Source organism: Hermetia illucens, chromosome 4 (assembly GCF_905115235.1).
Source record: "Hermetia illucens chromosome 4, iHerIll2.2.curated.20191125, whole genome shotgun sequence".
Classification (NCBI taxonomy): Eukaryota; Metazoa; Arthropoda; class Insecta; order Diptera; family Stratiomyidae; genus Hermetia; species Hermetia illucens.
In genome coordinates this window covers 17,470,428-17,493,805 of record NC_051852.1, presented here as the reverse complement: position 1 = coordinate 17,493,805, position 23,378 = coordinate 17,470,428, and the positions used below count along the sequence as shown (strand labels likewise).

The following is a 23,378-nucleotide window of genomic DNA, read 5'->3' as shown; positions in this document are numbered from 1 at the left end:
TTGACGGCTACGACTTTAAATTGAATTTGTTTTAATTGATTTTACAGTAGATGTTTGCATAATGGGCTGGGGTGAAGTTGAAATGAGGGGTTTTAACGAGGCAGCTCTGATATGAATGAATAAAAGATTTTCTCAATTATGATTTGTCAGTGAACCTGAATTAATTTGGTGGGGTTTCAGGGTCTTTCTGGGAAAGGATATTTATCATGAAATGAAGGCTGACCATGAACATTATCTCCATTTGGTTTACTCTCCCAATAAATACGTAATTCAGAATCAATTTATTTGTGGTGATGAGTAAATTAGCCTTGATTTGGTGACCCAGTAAGTACTATGCTGGTCGTGTTGGGCTTTCAATTTGTTTGTCTAATCGTTTATTAGTCATGGATGTGGTCCGCTTTTGCTATAAACCAAACATGAGTAATGCAGCTACCTACATATATCGAAGCTTCCAATGTGAATCCCCCAACTTTCTCGACAGCTCGACCTTAATAAAAACTTTCCTTCCAGTCTGTCTTTTCTACCTCCATCGACTGCTTCCCTTAGAAGGAAAATGTCCTGGAGCCATTTGGTTCGCTCGCAGTGATTGTCTTTTTATTTCCTGCGGCGTTAGTTTAGGTAGTCCGTTGACCTCCATTTATCATACCATACCTGGAGATTCCATCTCTTTTCTCTCTTATTTCAAATCGCATAGGTAAGAATGGTCAAAACAGCTGCCTATGATGAAGTTGGAGGAATGGGTTTGGGGTTTCCCTGCAACACATTGTTCAGCATCCTGATTAGCCTTACCAAACTTTTACACCATTAGAGCATATTATGCTCATCGCTAATCAACCCGGGAACTTCAATTGCTCCTGGTCCAAAACAGGATAAAATCATATTCCCCTAAATTGTTTTCTTCATATTTGCATCCCCCTGAGTACCAGTTTAGGAAACTCCGGTGTACTTCGGGTAAACCGCTCCCTCCCTCTCTACTGTTTGGTCTACTTAACATTTCAAGAGATCAAACGCTTTCGTTTCGGAAGTCATTGTGCCTAAGACTGAAAAATACCAAACTATCATGGAACGATTATGCAAAGTACGGTTCGCTTACACCACCGCCGGTACTGCTACCCCGCTATTCCCACTAGTTGTCCCACAACTCTCAGACACTCAGACACACACATGACAGTCTTGGGTGAATGACCTTCAAGCCACTGCCAGTTGTTTCGCTTCACCCTTTCCAGCAAAACTCATTAAAACAATCGAGGGGGGAGGAGGGGTCCTTCTCCACTCATCATTAAGGTAAAACTTCTATCTGGATGAAACTTTTGCGCTTAAAATTGGAAACGTCCCAAAAGCGAGAATGGGCCACTTTGTTATTGATAATTTCCCAACTGACGTACCAACCTGACAACAGACGTTGCTTCCACTGGGTGACATCGAATAATTGCAAATCACCTGGTCTTTGCGGACTTTGAAGGTGCAGGCCGAGGTCTGTCAATTAAGCATACCACTCGGGCTCTACAATGCACTTCCATTCAAACTTTTGGTATAAGCGTTTGGACACTTATTGTTCATCACAGAAACCTTCGATCAGCAATTGCTGCTCTCAAAGGGAATAGTTCTCTTATGAGGCGCACTGGAAGAGTAAGCTCTTCATGACGATGATCTGATACTTCGGGTACATCACGAAAATGAAGCAATTTGAAAACTAGCAAACAACTGCGGCAGTTCCTTTTCAAATATGGATGGTAACAACGATTTATGCATAATTGTGTTTCGCTAACTTCATCACTGACAGACAAACTAATTTCTGAATCTCTAAAAATGAAAGAGTAAATCCCTGGTATCAGTCCTGTATAGCTGATTTCACCAAACTTTCCGGCATCCATTTTGACGCCAGTTAGTAAGGCATTAGAGCAACCTTGTTAATGCAAAATACTTTTAAAGGTGGATCTGCGGTATGTTCTAAATCCCTGAATCGAATACATCTGATAAGGAGGCTCACACTTTTTAGCGGTCTTTTGATCAAGAATAAGGTTGACCACATCTCTTAATAGCAATTAATCGGACTCTCCGGAAAGAGTATACCGCTCTTCTTTCATCATCATCAACGGCGTAACAACCGGTATCCGGTCTAGGCTTGCCTTAATAAGGAACTCCAGACATCCCGGTTTTGCGCCAAGGTACACCAATTCGATATCCCTAAAAGCTGTCTGGCGTCCTGACCTACGTCATCACTCCATCGTAGCTGTTATCGGTTGTCATTTTCGACTCTAGATAGGAGGAATTATCAACGGTCTCAAAGTTGTAGTCTCCTATCTTTATTCTTCCCGTTTGACTAGTGTGGTTTGATGTTGTTGGTTGGTTGGTTTTTGGTGCTGACATTCCACTTTATATTTTGTCTTGCCTTCATTGATGTTTAGCCCAAGATCTCGCGCCGCCTGCTCGATCTGGATGGAGGCAGTTTGTACGTCTCGGGTGGTTCTTCCCATGATGTCGATATCGTCAGCATAAGCCAGTAGTTGGGTGGACTAGAAGAGGATCGTACCTCTTGCATTCACCTCAGCATCACGGATCATTTTCTCGAGGGCCAGGTTAAAGAGGACACATGATAGGGCATCCCCTTGTCGTAGACCATTGTTGATGTCGAATGGTCTTGAAAGTGATCTTGCTGCTTTTATCTGGCCTCGCACATTGGTCAGGGTCAGCCTAGTTAGTCTTATCAATTTCGTCGGGATACCGTATTCTCTCATGGCCGTGTACAGTTTTTCCCTGGCTATGCTATCATAAGCGGCTTTAAAGTCGATGAAAAGATGGTGCAGCTGATGTCCATATTCCAACAGTTTTTCCATCACTTGCCGCACAGAGAAAATCTGATCTGTTGTTGATTTGCGTGGAGTGAAGCCTCTTTGGTATAGGCCAATGATGTTCTGAGCGTATGGGGCTATCCGGCCTAGCAAGATAGCGGAGAATATCTTATAGATGGTACTCAGCAACGTGATACCTCTATAATTGCTGCACTGTGTGATATCTCCCTTTTTATGTATGAGACAGATAATGCCTCTTTGACAGTCGTCAGGCATTGATTTGCTGTCCCACACCTTGAGCACAAGTCGATGAACCACTTGGTGTAATTGGTCGCCTCCATATTTAACAAATTTGACTGTAATTCCATCGGCTCTTGGCGACTTATGATTTTTAAGCCCACGAATTGCACGGACTCTTTCTTCTATTCTTGGTGGTGGCAGTATTTGACCGTCGTCTTCAGTTGGCGGGGCCTCCAACTCGCCGATGTTGTGGTTGTTCAGTAGTTCATCAAAGTACTCAACCTATCGCTCCAATATGCCGATTCTGTCGGAAATCAGATTTCCCTCTTTGTTTCGGCAGGATGAGCATCGAGGTGTATAATGCTTCATCCTGCTGACTTCTTGGCAAAACTTGCGCGCCTAGCGCGGTTGCTCCCTGCACTTTCCGAGTTCACAGATCTGTTGGTTCTCCCAGGTTTCCTTTTTCCGTCTGTGAAGTCGCTCCTCCGCTCGACGGAGTTCGTGATAAGTCTCTGCGCGTGCCCACGTCCTTTGATAATGCAACATTACACGGTATGCAGCATTCTTTCGTTTCCTTGCTAGTTTTCATTCATCGTCAAACCAGCCGTTCCGGTTATTGCGGTATCTATTTCCCCCTTATAGGTGTTGCGGAAGGCTATGTTGTGGATAGCTTCAGTGTTGACTCTCACCTAATTGTCAGAGGGGATGTATGTTTGTGGACCGCTTTCCGCGCAAACCAGGTACTTCCAACAACCATTTCGTGTGACACTGCTAATTGGATCATCCGCGGTCCGTTATCATTTGTATTTTGGTATAAGCTATGGGAGCCAACGTATCGCCTGAATATGGGCTCCTTCCCTACTTGGCTGTTAAAATCCCCAAGTATGATTTTGATATCATATCTGGAACAGGCTTCGAGGGTTCGTTCTACTGCTTCGTAGAAGCAGTCCTTCCCCGACTCTGCAGTCTCCTCTGTAGGAGCGAGAAGGTTAATGAGGTTTATATTTCTAAATTTGCCTCGCAAACGCAGAGTGCATAGCCGTTCGCGTATGTTTTCAAAGCCGATAACAGCAGGTTTCATTTTTTGGCTGACTAAGAAACTTCTTCTCCAGGAAACCGATCCCTGTTCCAACGCATCTCCTGCAACGCTGTTACATCAGTCCTATATTGGGAAAAGGTATCGGCTAGCTGCTCATCAGCTTCATCTCTGTACAGGGAGCGCACGTTCCATGAGAAAATGCGCAAATCTTCTTCCTTTGTCGGTGCCGGGTTCGTCGTTGTGTAATCCGTCCAGTCCGAGGCTCCGGTTGTGGCTTCGTAACTTAGGTTTTCCATGTAGGGTTGTCAGTCCTACCCAACCCCCAACCTGGAGGACCATTTGATACAATTTATCCCGTTTTTAGGCGCGGGAGATTCGTTTTCACCCTTCTCCGTTTGCAGCTTTTCGTTAAGAAAGATCTCCCAGCGGTCAACACGTGGAGGTGGAGAATAGGGTTTGGTAGTAGAGCTGTTGGTGTTGGTTCGATGATTTCTCGGAAAACCTGACCATGAACCTGGTCGGAAAATGCCTACCATTTTCCAGGAGAAATGTTTGCGGCAAAAACGACAGCCAGACAACGTTATCAGCACTAAACAGCAACACCGTGTCTAGCCAGTTGCTGCCGAATCTTGGCTGACAGAACAGTTCTCTAAGGATTTGTTTGTATAATCGTGACATCAAGTCATCCGATATCAAGTCTGCTCTGTAGAATGAAATTATAAACTGCCCCCTCCCCCTCCTTAGAAGATGATTTGGGTATTTCTACCACTGGAAGAAGGTCTCAAATACGCAAAAACTTGCGAATGCCGCAGGAAGAGGCCGGTCTAATAGTATACCAAAAATTGAAGGCTTGGCCTATTACTTCTTTCAAATCTAAGTGATAACAGACAAAAATTCCGTCAAAATTTGATAATACAATTTTAGTGGATTCATTATCCCTTCACCCTTTGATTATTGCTGTTCATTTAATTTCTACTCAATCGAATAGATGCCACTCGGCACTATTTTCAGCCTAATATTTTTAGCAAGAATATCTTAAATTTCTTTAGACTTTTGGACGCATAACTTAATACATGGACCTAGAATTTCTCAAAACGAAAGGCATCCCTGTAAATATGAAGTCACCCTTACTCAAAATTTCCCCATAAAACTTGCATTTTGATTGGGTCCTCCAATTATTCATTGTTTCTTCATAATCAGAACTGCTTTTGTAAGGATAGATTCAACAACATAGCAACATCGAGTGTAATATGGAAGCCTTGCAAACATCTACTGTAAAATTTTACTTCACAAAAGAACTGAAATGCAAAATCAGTTATAAATGAAGACTTTTTTCTTAGTTTGTTGGTTTTTATAATTATACCAGAGTAACTAATTTAATTGGTTATTAATACAGGAAGGCATCGATGAACAATGTTCAGAAGTTTATGTTTTCCGTTAAATTTTCTCTAGTCAAATTCTATCTTCATCATTTTCCGTAACGAATGAAAATTAAACTTTTTAACAGGGTGTAAGATTCATCTACTCGAAACCTCTTGGTTCTCTCTATCTCTCTGTCTCTATCTCTTTTTCTCTATTGTACTATATTAACATTTTACACATATTTAGCTTCTCTTTATCTTAACATTTTGATTATCACCACCTTAACATAATCCGCAATCTAACATGGACTTAAATAAAGCTCCTTAAACCCTTTCTAGTAAACCATTTGAAATATAAAACACTTCCTCCTAATTATACTAGTTGTCATCTATAAGTGTGTAGAACAGAATATCCTTATTGTTTCCTAGTTGTTTTGATAACATTTGTCACGACAAACTAATACCAACCCCGATTATGAGTTTTATTAACCATTCCGCCAGTGGTACGTATGATTTACACAGAACTGGGGAGCGAACCCAAGGAAGCTGTTTTTCATTGCGTTTAGCCGATGTAGATAAAGTCTTAGGGTAGTTCCGTACATATACATATTCAGTGTTAGATACTATTTTACACTTTGTTTACATTCGAAATAGCGAGTGATTATCCTTGGTTCAAGCTTTTACATTTCAACCCTCATCTTTGTTTTCATGTAGCGAATAAATGTTAGTAACTTAGAATCTAGCTCCACATCAACCACTACACACATTTCATTTGTAACTCTAGAAATTGGTCCTGATCAAGGTAAAAGTAGGGAAATAGATTGGGTGGGGAATTTCGTCCTTCTATAGGACAGTGTACTAGTGGGTATCCGCAATGACCGTGGTTTATTCCGAGCAGGATTTTTACAGTTCGATAACATTGAAACAACTGACTCTACAATGGATTCCAGCAAAGGACGAGACACAACGATAATAACTACGAAAACAACCAAACTCAGGGAGGCAGTACAAAGAAAAAACGGATTTTTCGCCTCCCGAAACGACGGAGTTTAAATCTAAAGCGTTCCTGCAGGTTTGTCGTCCAAGATATTGACTTCCGCGCTTCAAGTTCGAAAACTCTTTTAGGCCAAAATATAATAGGTTGTAACTGCGATTCCTTTAATTGATTTGCGTCACACGAAATTGAGGTACTTGGGCAGCTATTGCTGCCTGCTCAGTGGTTCCTCTTTCGACGTTTGCCACATATCAATGAGAGGAGCTAGGTCCATCATGTACGCATGTCATGTCAGGGGTCAGAATATCGACCAGTATCTTTCGTAAGGAAACAAGTCGAAAGCTGAAAGATGGGCTCCTCATGTATTGTAGGTTTTATGTTCTTTCTATCCTAAGACCGTGACTGCTGTTATAAGTGCAAGTAGCCAGAGTCCAGCCGGCTCAAATCTTCAGAGTCAGCCCGTAGCATTCACGAAGCAACGCAATTCTCCCACCCTGCAGCTAGAAATCTCGCTGAGGTCCACAAAGAATAGTTTACTCAGCGCCGGTAGCCTGAGTGAAGCTAAAGCTGAGAAGTGCCAGAGGGTTTCAACCTCTTCTCCATAGCTTCGGCAATGCGAATTGAGACTGCCGTAATTTTATATGTGCGCCGGGCACAGGAGCTCTCGTGATCAGGTTTTGTTATAAGCGGGGAAAATCATCCTTGATTTGGCACATGTGGTGAGGCTTCACAATTTGAGGTCCGCGGCTGCCGAAGTCAATCTGTCAGAACGTTCATTCCCCTTTGTATTCCTATGACCAGGAACCCAGAAGAGGGTGACCTTGAGCGTGTCGCCCAGACTGTTCAGCACGTTTCTGCACTGTCTCACTAACCGCTCTGAGTGTAAGGCCTTAATGGCCTCCTGGCTGTCGGTTAAGATGGTTATATTACGCTTGGCGGTCGAATCATGCCCCAGTCAGGCCATATCCATATCCATATCACCAGTACTTCTACCTGAAATACACTGACGAAACCTTGGGGACCATACGGCTTGGATACCTTGTGTGTATTCCAGAAAACTTCAGCACCGAGTCCACAGATCATCTTTGATCTGTCGGTGAAAAGCACTGTCTCACAGGGTTGCAATACGCCGCCGGTCTTCCACTCTACCCTGATTGGAAAGCCTATAGCAAAGTTTCTCATGAAATTGAGCTTCCGTGTTGCATAGTCTGCGTGGAATGTCCAGATTTCCTGAGATACTTCGTCTAGCATGTTACTACAGCCTTAGGGATTCGCTGTCCAACATCCGGACTCACGCAGTCTGTCGACATTGTATGTACTTAATGTGAAGTTCTAGAAGGAGAAGGTGCACGAGTCCATTGCGAGCATCTGCCGTGGCAGGACAACAGAACACCGGTAGCACCTGCACACGCGGTTCTTTACATCCTATTAAGCGTCGTTCTATTGTATTTTTTGCTCACCATAAAGTAGAGTTGTACGTTCAGATTGGACAGACCGCAGCTGGGTAGAGGACCGTCCTCGACCGGACACCCCATTTCTTCCCAAAGTTTCTCTTGCAGGCATAGAAGGCTATACAGGCCTTCCTAAACCTCAGCTTTATGATCAATCTCGAATTTAGTTTGCATCCGGGAATACACCCAGATCTTTGTTGATTCATCCGCGGTAGGTGAAATTCAGGTACCATAGTCTTGGTGGTGAATAACATCAGTTGGTTGACGTTGGCACTTATCTCGTGGAGAACGATTTCTGTGGATTCGCCTTTGAGGTATGAATATTGGGACTTAGAGAAAGGAATTCCCTTCATTCATAAGTACATGTCAAGCGCGTCCTGGACTAGGGTCCTAGGGTCTTCAATACGAAAAGGGGTTACACTGATTGGTCAAAAGTCTTTCGCGGACTCGCGCCGGGCCTGCCAGCTTTCGGTATGAAAACCACTCGTGCGTGTCTCCTAAACTGTGGTACGTATCCCAAAGAGATACAGCTCTGGTCAATCTCGACAAGCTATGACATAACCAAGCTTTCTTCAAACTATAATTTTTGGTTTTAAACGTAAATATATATATTTCGATCTCCGGATAGCTGAGTGGTTAGAGCACAAGGCTGTCGTACGATAGGTCGCGGTTCAAATCTCGCTGGCGGCAGTGGGATTTGTATCGTGATTTGACTGTGAATGAGTACCTGAGTCAAATCAGGGTAATAATCTCGGGCGAGCGCAATGCTGACCACATTGCCTCCTATAGTGTTCTGTAGTGTACCGTTACGGTCTTGAATGAAGTGCTCTAACTCACTTCAAGGCCCTGATCCAATATGGATTGTTGTGCCAACGATTATTATTATTATTATTATTATCTTTCGTATATTATACAGTATGGAGTAGAGCTTTCCACTTCGATCCTTCGATATTTGGCATCATCCTCATTAAAACCATGCTGGAATTAAACTTCTTGAGAGGCTGTATTAAATTTAGCTCAGCGTCTATCAAGGTATTCATAGATAGCTTCGAAGTGATGATGTACCTCCCTCCTCAAGTGGGCGTTTACGATGTGTTATTCCATGACCTATCGTCCATATCGTATCAAAGTCTTCTATCTATCAGATAGCTGTCAAAAGTGCAGCAAGAATGCTGGGTACACGTATCGTCCTTTCTTGGCCACAAATGGTAGAACTGGCTGCGATTAATGGCAAACCTACATTTTATGGCATTGTCCTCTAAATTCATTAGATTTTCGGTCAAGCCAATTAACATTTGGATGACGTCTACCAAATTAGCAATCTGATACGTATCCCAGATTCTCCACTATCGAAACAGGAAAATGTTATAGACATATCGCTCCAATGTTCTCCCCCATGGAACATATGAGTTTCGACAACAATAGTTCACCAGGACGTTTACACGTGCTTCTGGCGCTTCTGGACATCCACAAATCATGTCTATGTAAGCATATCCACCCTCGACATAACTCCATTAGGTGTATCGTCAATGTCCGATGAGTAATTGTTTTTAATCCTACTGCATATCCCAAGCAGTTCTTCCCTTGTTGCTATAACTATTATTACTCCATTTAAGGATTGAAGACCCCAAATGGTCCTCGTGGGAAAGCAACACCTGGACGGTCTTCAAAAGAAGTCTCCACATTACAAGCCTGTAAGCATTTTCAAACGGATCTTGAAATTCAGTACTTCTTTTAGTATCGCCTACTGCTCACTTGGCCACCCATCTAGAATGGTAATACACCAACCACAGGTTAGATAATTCACCATTCTACCAACAGTTGCATCTAGGACATGTGAATAATCTCATCATTGTTGAGTCACATGCCGTCACCATACACTGTTTCCTATAATAAACCCTTTCCGAAATAGTGTTTCGTATTGGACCCTGGTCCAAATTTTTCAATTTGTTGATTTACAGGCTGCCAATCGCTTCTCTAAGTTTTTAAATTGATTTCCTGGTGATCGTTATTAAAGTTAAGGCTGTAACCCAACCACCCCACTCCTTTCCGATAAGTAACAAATTTACTTCGTTAGTCAATATAATATATAATTCTGTCCAGAAGGTTTGCAACACGGCTCTATTTATCAGCGCTACTCAGCATCTAGCCGACAATTTTGTCTAGAGGGAGTCTCCTGCTTTTAAATAAAGTTGTTGACGAATTCCATCCCACCCTCCACAAGAAAAAAAGATTGCGAAACACACAATCAGGAGATCGTACCTTTTCAATTTTGTGCAGGTTAGACTTAAAACCGTCGTCCGTCTCACCACCCTTCCGATTCAGTCACGCACCAAGTTGCCAATGGACCGCGTAGTTCATCTGTATCTTGTCTTATTTTTCCAAGCGAGTTGAAGCTCATTTAGTTTACGTTGCCGCTCTTCATGGGCAACTACCACCCTTGAGCTGGTGTGTGGCTTGACACTCTTTAACAAGGAAGGTAAACGCTGGCATAGGACCCCCAATGTTTGCCATTAGCCGACTTAAGCCCAAATCACCAGTTGTAGTCTCGTCCGCTGCCACTTTGAAACAAGCGATATCTGCTGGACCCCTTGAATGTATACCATCCTTGGTAACCCTCTCAGGCTTACACTTGAATCTCAACTACCAACCGAACATGTATATCTGGAACAGGTGTGTCCTTCCTATATTGTAGATTGTTAGTTTTGCCCTGGATAATTTCCGGAAACTTCATTGTATGCGAAAACCTTCCTTGACCAATCACTTCTGTCACTACTGGCCTCTGCCTGATTGGTTTCTTTTTCTTTGACAATCTGCAGGTCACTTATTTGAGGTTTCTTCAGAAGCCTTGTCTCAACCACTTGCACCCGTGCATACGCATTGGGGCTCAGTCAAATCTGTACCTGATAACACACCTATTCCACCTAATAGCTTCCAGTGAAAGGTCATTCGTTTAGATCGTAACCAATTTGCCCTCATCATCACCATAGTATAAGGTCACCTAATCTGTCCTCTATCATACAATACGACTGAGGTCAGATTGGCAGGACCACGATAGTAAAGACGGGGTTTCCTAGCTTCTTCACTCCTGACTTACTGGAGCTTGTTTTTTTTTGGAAGCCTTCTTCTTTGCAAGTGGATATCCCCTGCTCTCTTGGTTTTTGCTTTGGGTTTAATCCTCTTATTTTCCTCCGTGGCGTTTTACTAGAACAAAGTCAGCTCGTGCAAAATGTCGCTTGTCGCCACTCATTAATAGTGACGTAAGCGAGAAGTAAGGAAACATGGAATATTAGTCCATCCTGCTGTCTCGCTGGTTAACCCTTATTTAGAGTAGTTATGTGTATTAAAATCGTTAAGAGGAGTCGTTATATACTCCCCATTTTGTCGGTGGTGGAAATCTAACTCACGAAAGGGCAGTGCAATTAACTCCAAACTAACTTGGAAATACATATCAGATCCAGGAACAATAATAGGGGTCCTGCTAATTCCACTTGTAAGGTTTTGAAAGGGCCTGCGAGATTTGGAAATGCCATATCAGCCCAATCACTGCCTCTAAATACTGCTGAAACTCATTCAACCGTACAAAACTTTACTCACAGTTGTGCTAGAGCAGTTGTGCGTCACATATAACAAGGATAACTGAATAGCTCGTTAGAGGATGGCTAGTGGAACCAGAGCTAATTTTGAGATCACGTATCCACAATTCGTTATAATCTAAAAGGCGAAATTGTAAACACCCAGGCTACCAAATCAAAATATTTGAGATCAAGGAAGAAGCCAAAAGAGCATTCTGGTTGACACCGAGATCGTTGAAGCGGCATTTTTGTAGGCCTAGCTGGAGGTTTTCCTTTCGTTCCGGTTATTTTCGATTGGTCCCTTGGAGCAGTTTCATAGTGGTTACGCCCAGATTGTGGATAGGACTCGCATCGGATTTTGATTAATAATAATTGTTAGCACAGCATATTGGATCAGTGCCCTGAAGGGTGTTAGAGCACTTCATTAAAGACCGTAACGGTACACTACAGGATACCCTGTAGGAGGCAATGTGACCAGCATTGCCCCCACCCGAGATTATTACCCTGATTTTACTCAGGTACTCATTTACAGCTGAGTCTACTGGTATCCCACGTCAAATTACGATACCGCTACGAGAGCCCAGCGCTCTAACGACTTGAGCCGTCCGGGACATTGATTATGGTCGCCAAATCAATTGTTAGGAAGATCGCGGGGCTATGCCTGTATGGCAGGTATTAAACTTCCAGGACTTTTGCGTTCTTAGAGATTGCTCTATGTATCTTGTCTGTCCAATACTCAGTTTGTTAACAGGATGCGGCCAGTGGGCATCCATATAAGAGTTTCTTCATATTTCAATGAATATTTTATGTCATAACAATTGGCACCCTGTCATCGCGTTTCTTGTCTAATTCAGATACCCATACATCACTTTGGAGGTTTCTCCATCTTACCGATGCCGATGTTAAGTGTATAGATATTGATACCTTCCTTAAGTTCGAAACCTTCCCTCCTCGAGAGGATCGCATCCATTCAAAAACCATAGCATTCCTCATTTTCCATTCATTTTTCTGTGTCTTCTGAATTGGAAATTAGCTCGATACTACCTGATGCGACTATATATATATCTCCTACCTTTGCCGAGATTCTCCAATCATGGTAGCCTAGGAAAGAATAATAACTAATCATCAAATCGCCATGGAGTTATAGGAACTATGGTCCTAATCCACTCTGCAGTGTCTTCCATCGCGCAGTTCGCCAGTATAAAGCCTGGTCGAAAGCGTATCCCGGTAAACACAAGTTTCGAAGTCCATCTCTTGCACAACTGCCTGACGACAAGGTCCTCAATAGTTTCCTGCTCCTCACGAGTGAGTATTTGCTCGGGGAACATTTTTGGCATTATGGCCAGTCGAATGCCGGGGTTTTCTGCCACCTTGGGTGCAGGTTTGGATTTTTTGGGAGCATTTTCTTCATGCGGCCTGATTTCTGCTGCTCCCCGTTTTCTCGGCTCCGGTAAAGATGGCTTAGGTCTCTCCTGGGCCGTCATAAGGGCCTCTTCTGATTTCAGGCCCTCCTTCAGACCTTCCTGATGTCTGATATATTTATCTCATATTATCATCATATATTTTGCTGGTGCCTGCTTTTTGAACAGTGGGGTGCGTTGGCTATTGTCTACGCAGTATACCAATGTTAACCTTCGATCCACTACTTGACGTCCCAACTTCTCCCTTCTTGGGTGTAATCACCTGGCTCTCAGTACTTCGTAGATGTGCCTCCGCCTGATTAATCAGTTTTTTTGTCAGTACGAAGTCCCGCTTTGTTGGTTTTCGTTTTTTTTCTTTGTTGCTTGTACTCATTTGATTCCTACGAGTATGGGGGTAAGGAGGTCCGCCATACCATAGCCCCCTGTAACACGGTAAAGTCTAACTTACTCACTGAGGCGACCGGGTATCAGTGAGGCTCCGCTCGAAAACAGTCAGTTACCCCCGACTATCCAATGGGCACGGTTCGCATGACACCCTGGATTGGGGGGAGGTGTTTTTCGACCCCCCAGTATAGATCCGTAGCGTTTTGTTAATATTAGGGTCACCTCATACAGAGTGTTGCTATCCCCACTCACTAACGGTCTTGGTAGACGAGAGGCTTGCTCCCTCAAAAGCCACGCATCACTCCAGAGAAAAGACAGCCCATCCTCGGAGAGAAATAGGTTGGCCTCAGGGAGCTATGTTCCGCGTCAATCTATCCTGCAGTGCACTGCTTGCCGTCCACCCAGAAGCAAACTTTATCTCTGTGTGGTTCCGTCACAAGGCTTAGTTATTTATTTGGTCAACTTCCTTACCTTTTCCCTTGACGTTTCAGGTCGCTACCGCTTCTTAGAACTATTAAGAACGTGTCTCACTCAAAGATCCTACAAATCAGCTTGACACTACAGCGCTGGAAGACTTCAATTAGTATGATTATCGCCATCTTTGGCACATTCTTTCTGATGTTCTAAAAGGTCCCACGGTTCCAAGGCCTGGACACGTCAGAGTGTGGGATTTTTACCTACTAAAATCCCGCCTAACTTCATTTTCCGCTCATAGTACTTCAGCTAGAGGTTATTCTGGGTTCCTGCTTTCTTACACGTATCTCGAACATTTAAAAAATATATGCGTTGTGTTATCTGGAATTCTGTCGCAGTTTGGACAATCAGGAGAGGTGTGGTCTTTGCTTCTTCAATTTGTTAGAATCACCTGGCAAATGGTTAAATTTTTGATATAAGAAGAAATATTTGGTTATTGCACATAAAATGGCTGATTTGGTACTAAAATTTGAGATGACTGTAGAGCTTACAAAAATTTATTTAATTAATCAAAATAGATGCCAGGCGATTCAAAACACTACTCCCAGTGAGATTCAAGAGCATGTATGCCAGTTTCGGAGGAGTCCAATTTTCGGGTGTTGATAAACTCGTCCAAGGCAATTTTGATGGCCTCTTCATACCTAAATTGATTTTCGGTCAAAACATGATCCAAATGCTTAAAAAAGTGGTAGTCGGTTGGCGAAAGATCCGGTGAATATGGTGAATGAGGCAGAGTCTCATACTGCAATTCGTTTAACTTTTGAACCGTTGTTCTGGATACATGAGGTCGTGCATTGTCGTGAAGGAGTATCTCATCATCTCTGTTGACTAATATCGGCCGTTGAATACTCAATTTTTGGTGCGTTTCCTCGAGTTGGGCACGGTATTTCTGTGCATTTATCGTTTCTCCAGGTGCCAAAAAAAAAATAGTGGAAACTCCAGCTGTAGACCACCATTACCTTATTCGGATGGAGGCTCGCTTTCGGCATGTGCTTCGGTGGCTCATTAGCATCTGGCCATTGTGCTGATAGGCGACAACTGTAATATAATATCCACTTTTCATCACATGTTACTATTCTGTGCACAAAGGGATCGCTTGTGTTGCGGGAGAGTAAATAACTGCAAATTTCCATTCGAAGCGCCATGTTTTGCTCCGTCAGGGCATGCGAACCCATTTGTCGAGCTTTTTCACCTTTCCAAGTTGTTGCAAGTGCCAGGAAACTGTCGAATAGTGTACGCCCGGTTTTTCTGCAATGTCGGATTCGACTAGCAAACGCAGCACGTCATGTTCAATCGATGGTCCTGGATGTCCGCGTGGTTCACTTTGAAGAGTTTACGTCGCCTGACTAGAATTTTTCGAACCACCGCCGTGTGGTTCGTTCGCTTACCGTATCACCTCCAAATGCACTTTTAATGTTCCTGGTTGCCTTCGCTGCTTTATGACCGAGTTTGAAATCATACAGAAAAAGTATACGTTCTTGGCTCTTTTCCATCCTTTTTTCCTTTTTATTCATTGTTATCACAACGATGGTCAAAACTGAAATGACTCCTTGATTAAATGTAGGAGTATTTATACTTCATTATCCGACACCAATGGCGCCACCACCAGGGTGGTTTGATACAGCAAAATCGCAACTAACATCACTTGATTGCCAAATCGGCCATTTCCAGTCCAACAACCTAACATAACAAACCGCATAAAATGCTTAATGAGCAGGAGTAATCCGCCTTTGGATTTTGTGTTTTTCGCTTCCGTCGTTAGAGAATAGGACTCATTGACCCTGAGCCCCACTTCACTTGCTGCTGACTTGAATTGTTCCAACACAGTACCGTACCTCTAATTTCAACTGAAGCCACCTTCCTGATGACTTATTCGGGCACCAAGTTATAGAGTGTGGGGTGAGGCCATCTCCTTGCTTAAGTCCCAATACTATAGGACACGTTTGTGCCATTTTTTGTTAGATTTTTACCTGGCCCCCGTTATTAATCATTTTGGCTTTCACTAGCCGGACTAGCTTCGGTGGGAATCCGACAGCTTTGTGTGATTTTAATTTAAACAAATCTTCATTGGATTAGTGTCGCGACCCGCCTTGATTACATCCGAAATGAAGATATCCACGATCGACATGGAGTTGCACCGATCGTGAAAAAATTGCGAGAGAGGCTTCTTCGGTGGTTTGGCCACGTAATTCGTGATAACCTGAATTCACTTGCCATCGAAGTGGATGGTAAGCGACCAAAAGGCCGGCCGACACAACGGTGGCTTGATATACTAGATGGGGATTTGAAAACCTTGTTATTGCATCTAGATCAGGCTTTCGATAGAACGAAATAGCGCAACCGATCACGACGAACCGATCCCGCTTGTGAACGGTGCAAAGACTAAAAAAAAAAGCTATCGTCTTTCAACTTTTCAACATTGATTTTCATTGTCCAGGCTGATTTTGGCTATTCGTCAAAGGTATAATATTTCTCTCTAGCCAGGCAATGGTCTGAGACACTGTTAGCACCTCATAACCCCCTCACTTACATTTTTCGACGAGGACGTGGTCGATTCTATTGAATGTATGTCCGTCTGTTCTTATGGGGGAGCAAGTGAAGCTTACGACTAAATTTTTGCTGCTGTCGAAGTGGTTGAATCTTTGACCATTGTCATTTGTTTTCTTATGGAGACTCCGCCTTTCTGATATGCTTCTATGGATCAGTTTGTTTTCCACTTTTAGTGTTTATACATTGATATGATTGGAGGGCAACTCGTCAAAAATTCTGTCCAGTCGAGTGAAGAGTTCGTCTTAAATGGTATCATCTTTGTCCCCCGTTCACGCATGGCAGTTGACATACCACATATTGAGACACTTCCTCTCTTATTAATCGGTTTGAAATCAGTAACCAACTGCCTTAATATGTTATTTATGACATAAGCGACGAATTTCTGCTTCCTCGCTCTCTTTACTCTCTAAGGTCCCCAATCATTTACTTCGCTTCCGATTCATTTCGTTTCTTGGAGCGCGAGGATGTTGCTACTTGATACTTCCTGGAGAGGTTCCCGTTCGAAAAACGAATCGCACATTCCAAAACCTAAGGGAGTAGTCTTTTTTACGATGCCGAAATCGTTGCCACTTGATCCATCAAATCCGAGGCTGCAAGCTGGATTTTTGGGCATGTTGACATTTTCCTAGAAAGTGCTATCAGCGCTTTGCTCTACCAGGAGAACCAGTTTGGATAGTTTTTCCTGTTTTAAAGCCCCTTCAACACTAAATGGCCATCGCGGCGAGGTGGAGGTAGGATTCGAAAGCAGGGCCGTCAATGTTAAAATATAGAAGACGTTTCACCGGAATGATGCTACAAGTGTACCAGATCACAGGGTCGCTCTGTGATCCTTACTATCTTCTAACCACCTTGGAAGGTCCTTCCTGTTCTTTAATGTCGTACCGCATCTGATCTGAACACAATTATGTAGTAAATTGTGGTATTTGACAGTTAAGTTTTTAGTCGCTTGGCCCTCGGCATTCCAAAAGGAAAAGTTCAATTCAGTACATTATTTTCAATTTATGAAAGGCAGATAACTGAAAACAAACTCGAAACAAGTGCTTGACAACTAGAAACGTAGTGACGTTGTCCATCGTTAAGAACAGCAGTGTCCTACTAGCACAGCAGATGCCACAGAAATAATAGCGTATCAAAACGGCGAGAAACCTGGAACTGAAAAAAATACAGACTACAATGAGGATCCTAATAGGTTGATTGACCAGAAACAGTTCCCTAAAGAAGCATCTGATGACTGGAGACTTAGCATGTAGACATTATGAAGAAGGGGATACGGTTTCTCATACAACGTTAGTCTGCCCGGACTTGCATGGGGAAGGTATAATATCTGAGGAATAACATACCCGGAAAAGGTGCACTTTGTAAAAATTTCGTGGTCCTAACAAATAGGGCTATTGATTGAACTTTAGTGTTCCCTGTTCGCTGTGCAAGTGATAAGCTCACAGAAGCGAGACAAACACAAGACGAACAAGGATACCCTTGACGACTAGGATACAAATCCAGAGAACACGGAGGCGTGTGTGGATGACCGAAGTCCAGTTTGCCTCCGACCTGAACATTTCCCGGATTAAGTTTCGGGGGCGCACGCCGACTCCGAGGGCCTCGCTCATGCTTCTCCTCTCCTCCCGGAATCTCGGACACTCAAACAGCACATGCTCTGGGTCTTCTGGGATCCCATGTAACAATTCGGGGGAACATCCACACCGATACGATGCAGATACGTTCGGTAGCAACCAACGTGTCCTATGAGAAACTGCGTGAGCTAATAGTTCACCTCCCCGTGCCGTTGGTCTAGCCATTCCCTAATATCAGTAATTAGCTTGTACGTCCATCGTCTGAATCAAATTGAATTTTTGACCTCTCCATAAAACAGGCACAATCACTATCAGCGGCAGTGACCTGCTCAGAACTGAGCGATTTAAATATCTCGGGTCAATGCTATCAGCCAATGGAGAACTGCGTTATAAAATTGCTTCACGGATTAACGCAACCTGGATGAAGGATGAAATGGCTTTCCACAGCTGGTGTTCTTTGTGATCGACGTATAAACGAACGTCTCAAACCTAATATTTATTGTCCGTCCTGTCCCTCTCTATGGGTCTGAGTGTTGGCCGAATGTTAAAGACAATGAACGGCGTCTTGCGGTAATGGCAGACGTTGCGTTTCACTAGTGGCGTGACACATTTTGATCATATCCAAAATGAGGATATCCGCGATCGTGGAAAAATTGCGAGAGAGGCGTCTTCGATGGTATGGTCACGCAATGCGTGCTAACGAGAATTAACTTCCCAAGATTGGTCTAAACATCGAAGTCGATGATAATCGACCAAAAGGCAGGCCTAAGCAACTAGCTCTGTACGTTGGATGGGGATTTAAAAGCCTGGAGGTTGCACCCAGATCAGGCAATCGATAGCGCCAAATGGCAAAACGGAGCACGACGAGCCGACCCCGCTTGTGAACGGGACAAAGGCAGAAGGAAAAGAAGAAGTCGAGACGGTCTCTCATACAACATTAGTCTGCATCGCACCTGCATGGATAAGGTATACTATCTGAGGAATAACAAACCCGAAAAATGAACTTCACCAGGTCCAATTTGTCGAACTTTGGTAGGATGTAATAAGACAATAGGCTGTTATAGTACGAGACCAGAAAACTCGATCATCCAAAAACTATCTACCTATCCGCCATTAATCTAAAACAACAAGGATATTCGCAAATAATTGCCTTTAAGGCGGGACTTCCAAGAAACATCATAAGTCCCCAGAGAACTTTTTAGTTTCCATGGCAGGCTTCAAAAAGTTCTGGGGCCATGTTCGGATAGGCTTTCCTTGCCTTCTCCTTAGAAGTGCCTGGAAAATGGTTCAATTTTTTATACAAGAAAAAATAGCACTAACTAAACGTATTCAGCTTCAAGTTGACAATTAATATTATAACATTTGAACACGTAGATGCGGTGCTTTCCCTACAACTAACAAGATGCAGATGTTAGAAAAAAGCAGATTTAATCTGCCATTTTTGGCAGATTAAATCTATTCCGACTAGTAAACAAGTCGGTTATTAGCTTTGTGATGGCTTCATAATAAATCCTTTAAATTAATTTAAATTAATGATCGAACCCAATGCGCAATCGAATTTTGAATGGTATCCCCGCAAAAACTGCCATAGTACATCCGTGCCATCAAAAGAGAAAGAAAGATAGAACGTATCCGTTTGAAGATTCCCACAACACGCCCAGAAAGTCATCTACATGAATCCTAAAAAGTACACGTACATATATAGTAGTAAATCCGGACATCCTTTGAAACAAGTACATATGAAAACAAGTACCACTTAGTGGCTAGAATAGATACATTAAGTAAGTCAATGTTATCAGATTGTAAAAACTGAATTTCTCTGGTATTTGTAGATTTGCGAATGTTTGACTAACACAAGCTCCCCCTGAAATACGTTTGAGTTTCACGAAACTAACATAATCCACGTCACACTTCAGATAATATCCTTTTGTGTAAATAGTCAACGTTTTTCCAACACTTAACTAACAGCAACGAACAAAACCTAAGTGTATCTAACCAGATTCGGTTTTTGTCTTTAGTTGTTGTATCTTTCGTTTGACCGTTTAATAAAACCAAGAAAAAATGTCGTAAATGCTATTTTTTTATTTCCTTTAATTATTTACCGCTATCGTTATCTTCTCTCAAAACTCAAATTTAGTATCCTGGGCATGAATCTGTTCGGATGCAAATTCTGCGAGAAAGTTGACGGCGAAATGGAATGTGACCGAAAAAATTTCGACAGCTTATTATGGGCGCTAGTCACAGTCTTCCAGGTAGTTAAATTTTAAGCAAAAAACCAAGCAATCTTACAAGAGATAAAGATTGCACTTAGTTAATTACAAACTGCAGTAACTATTTGGAATCTTTTGTCGATTTGTTTTTGATATCCTTAATTTGTTTTGATATAGTTTCCGTTCCTAATCCATGAATATGTACTCAAAGTGTTGTCCGTTATGCATTCAATATTTTTTGGTAACATTTAATGTAAAGTTTTGGCATTTTGTGAAGTAACGTATGATGACTTGGTTGAGGCTGCCAGCCCCAAGGAGTTCTCACTGACGTTCACGGTTCAGCTAAACGAGCGTATCCTGTACAGATAAATCCATTAATTCATTTTGTTTCTATTCATTTGTCTGTCGTATGAAAACATTGCATCCAAACTGGACCGAATTGACTCAAAGAACTTTTCAGTTAAGACATGCAACAATAGATATTAACGTAACTCACCCCAAGTGTGAATATGAATGAGTCGCTTGCTGAATAGGTACTCGGTTTCCGTTTCAGTAAATCCGCTTCCTTTATTTAGTGTGCCAAGCGAAATGTCCTGAATGCATGCGAGTTCTAGGAGTTTAGTGTGCGAATCCAATGCAAAAAGACTGGGTTGCATGAGTTGTAAGGCCGCCAACGGTCTCATTTCATTACGTCTCCTCACACATTCATACATTATTTGCTCAGATACAGCCGCTGCCGCCAGATATCAAGGTAAGTAGACGAAATATCTGTTTATTTTAGCTGCTTCATTTCACTTTTGATTTAGTTGGTTACTGGGGCTTGCTTGGCTTATTAGCGATTAATGAATCCTCCTTAAGAGGTGGAAGTACATTTTGTATTAAACATCAGTCTGCATTCCATAGCAAAGGATCACCAGAGCACCGCAACTATTCACAGGTGTATCTTATTCATCAAATGTTAATATCCTCCTTTTGCTCGTAAAACCACCTTGTCGTCAATTAAGTCTACATTTTTTCCACTGATCTCTATGGTATCTACTCCTGCGCCCCTTTTATGCAGCATATTTCCAAAATTTCCTTTGAGTTTGTAAAATTCGCCATTACACTTTCCCTCATGAATTCTATATAGTTTGAGGACTTTTCTCCAACTGGTTTTCTTCAAACGCCCTCTCAACAAGGACTATCCTAGCCTGGAACTGTTTGTCACATTACTTCAGGCTAGTCCTCGAACTGTTCCACCATACGAAGCCTTCAAATCAGGGGACTGCCAGTTCAAGGAACCCCCAGCTCCTCCACCAGTCGAGCTGCATCTTCTTAGCAGCAACAAGGACCCGAACGTAATGGGCAACATGGTTCCACCTTTCAGTACTCCCCAGCATCTCCTCCACAATGTTGTCTGGAGAGAGATACCCTGTGTTTAAATAGAGCTACTGACGAATCCCATTACACCTTCCATAAGAGAAAAAGTGTAATGGGCGTCGTCCACAACTCCATTTCAAAACACACAAACCGGAGATCGTGCATTTCCAATCTTGTGCAGGTAAGACTGAAAATCTCCATGCCCACTTAAGAACTGGGTTAGGAACTAGCCAATGCCCCCATGCTTCCGATTCAGCCACCGAGCTAAGTTGCCAATGAGCCACCTAGTCCATCTACCTCTAGTTTCATTTTACCAAGAGAGTTGCACCCGTTGCCGGGTACGTTGCCGTTCTTCACGAGCAACCCCCTCTCTTGTCTCTTCTCCCTTGCGCTCCTTAGCAAGAAGGGCAATAGGGATCACTCCCGCGATCACCATTACTGCCGGTTCAGAAACAGCTTTCCTCGCAGCCTGGGCGCCGGAATGTTGGGATGGATCCGGCGTTTAGAACTACCAATCCTGTTCTCGCCGCCATTTCGAGAATTCGTTTCCCTTTGGAGCCTGTGTGAGGCATACCTCATTCAAGTGCCCTGGCATTAAAGTCACTCTCGAACAGGATCCGCCCATCTGTGCCTAAGATAGCGTCCTCGAAAGCATCAAGCCTGGGTCGAAAGTCTGGCATCGTCTCATTCGGCTTAAGATAGACACTGAAAAACGTTATCCCTGAACACCGAATCTAGAAAAAGCCGTCTCCCCTTTGGATAATAACCTTAAGGACGGTTCCGTCCCGAACGCAGATAGCAGCGGTACTTGATATGTCAGGATTCCCTGAAACTGTGTCCATGTGTCGGTACTGTTCACTGATGAGTACTAAATCACCTTTGGTTTCAATAGCGAACTGCGCTAACGGATGCGAATCGTGTTGATCGCGTCCTAGCTCTTTCCAATTCTGCTCTGAAGACTGGACACCACCCCGAGCCCGCACTGTGCCCCACGTTCTCATCAGACGCGCTACGGTCTCTGCATAGGACGCAGCTTTCCTTTTCATTGCAGATGTTCGCTTTATGGCCTGACTAACCGCATTTACGGCATGTTCCCCTTCTATCAGGTCCCCGACGGGTTGCAGATATGTGCCCATAATCCAAACGTCTGTAACATTTGGTTAGGGCAGCCCGGATTCGTATCCTACACACTACCCAACCAATTCTTATTTTCTCGCTGTTTAGAAACTTCCTCGCGTATTGCTCCGCAACTTCCACCACAGAGAGTTTTTGGCATCGTGAGTTCGCAAAGGTGATACCAATCTGGACATTGGTTACGTCCAGATGCGGCGTTTGATGGCCTCTTCTACCTCGTTCTTTTCTGTGAGGCAGTCAAGATCTCGAATTTCCAGAGAACATTTGGGTTGCAGGCTGGAAGACCTCTCCCAGAAACCCCTTGACTGCTTCACAGAATGCAACTTTATTTGTTGTCCTCAGTCCTAGTTCGACTAGGACTCCACCAACCTTCGTTTTACGAATGGAAGACGCTTCTGCTCCGCTATCTTCGGGTTCGATCTTGTAACGGATTTCGCTGAGGACTTGCGCAAAAGTCTTGCCTTCTGTCGACTTAATAAGTAAAACTGGCGGTCTAGTCCTCCTTCATCTTCCCACCTTTCCTTTTGGTGCTCCGTCCTTCGTGTTCGCCTTAATTTTAAGCACAGGTTTTTCTGATGACACGGCGTGTTGTTGTTCCTCTTGTTCCTCTTCGCCTTTTTCTTTTAAACCCTGGAGAATGCCTGAGTGAAATCTCCTTCCTCCTTTCATTTTGTCCCCAGTTCGCTCTGCAATGGGCTGTCTGCGATCCGTTTGGTACTCATAGTGTTCTCATCGGGAGGCGCGGTGGTTTCTGCTTTTCGCGGATTCTCTCTTCCTCTCCATGTCCGCCAATAATATGAAATTCTGTCCAGGAGCTCCTCCA

General features: G+C 43.2%; 1 protein-coding gene across 4 annotated transcripts in view; it reads left to right on the top strand.

The window, feature by feature from the left end:
• Nucleotides 1-23,378, top strand: part of LOC119653747 (voltage-dependent T-type calcium channel subunit alpha-1G) — a 254,747-nt gene that overhangs the window by 191,393 nt on the left and 39,976 nt on the right. For 2 of the 4 annotated variants that reach the window (XM_038058676.1, XM_038058674.1), the window contains one exon: nt 19,990-20,104. The exons of the other annotated variants lie outside the window; for them this stretch is intronic. In XM_038058676.1, the coding sequence (XP_037914604.1) occupies nt 19,990-20,104 (115 nt within the window). The remainder of the gene's footprint in view (nt 1-19,989; nt 20,105-23,378) is intronic. 4 annotated transcript variants of the gene reach the window in all.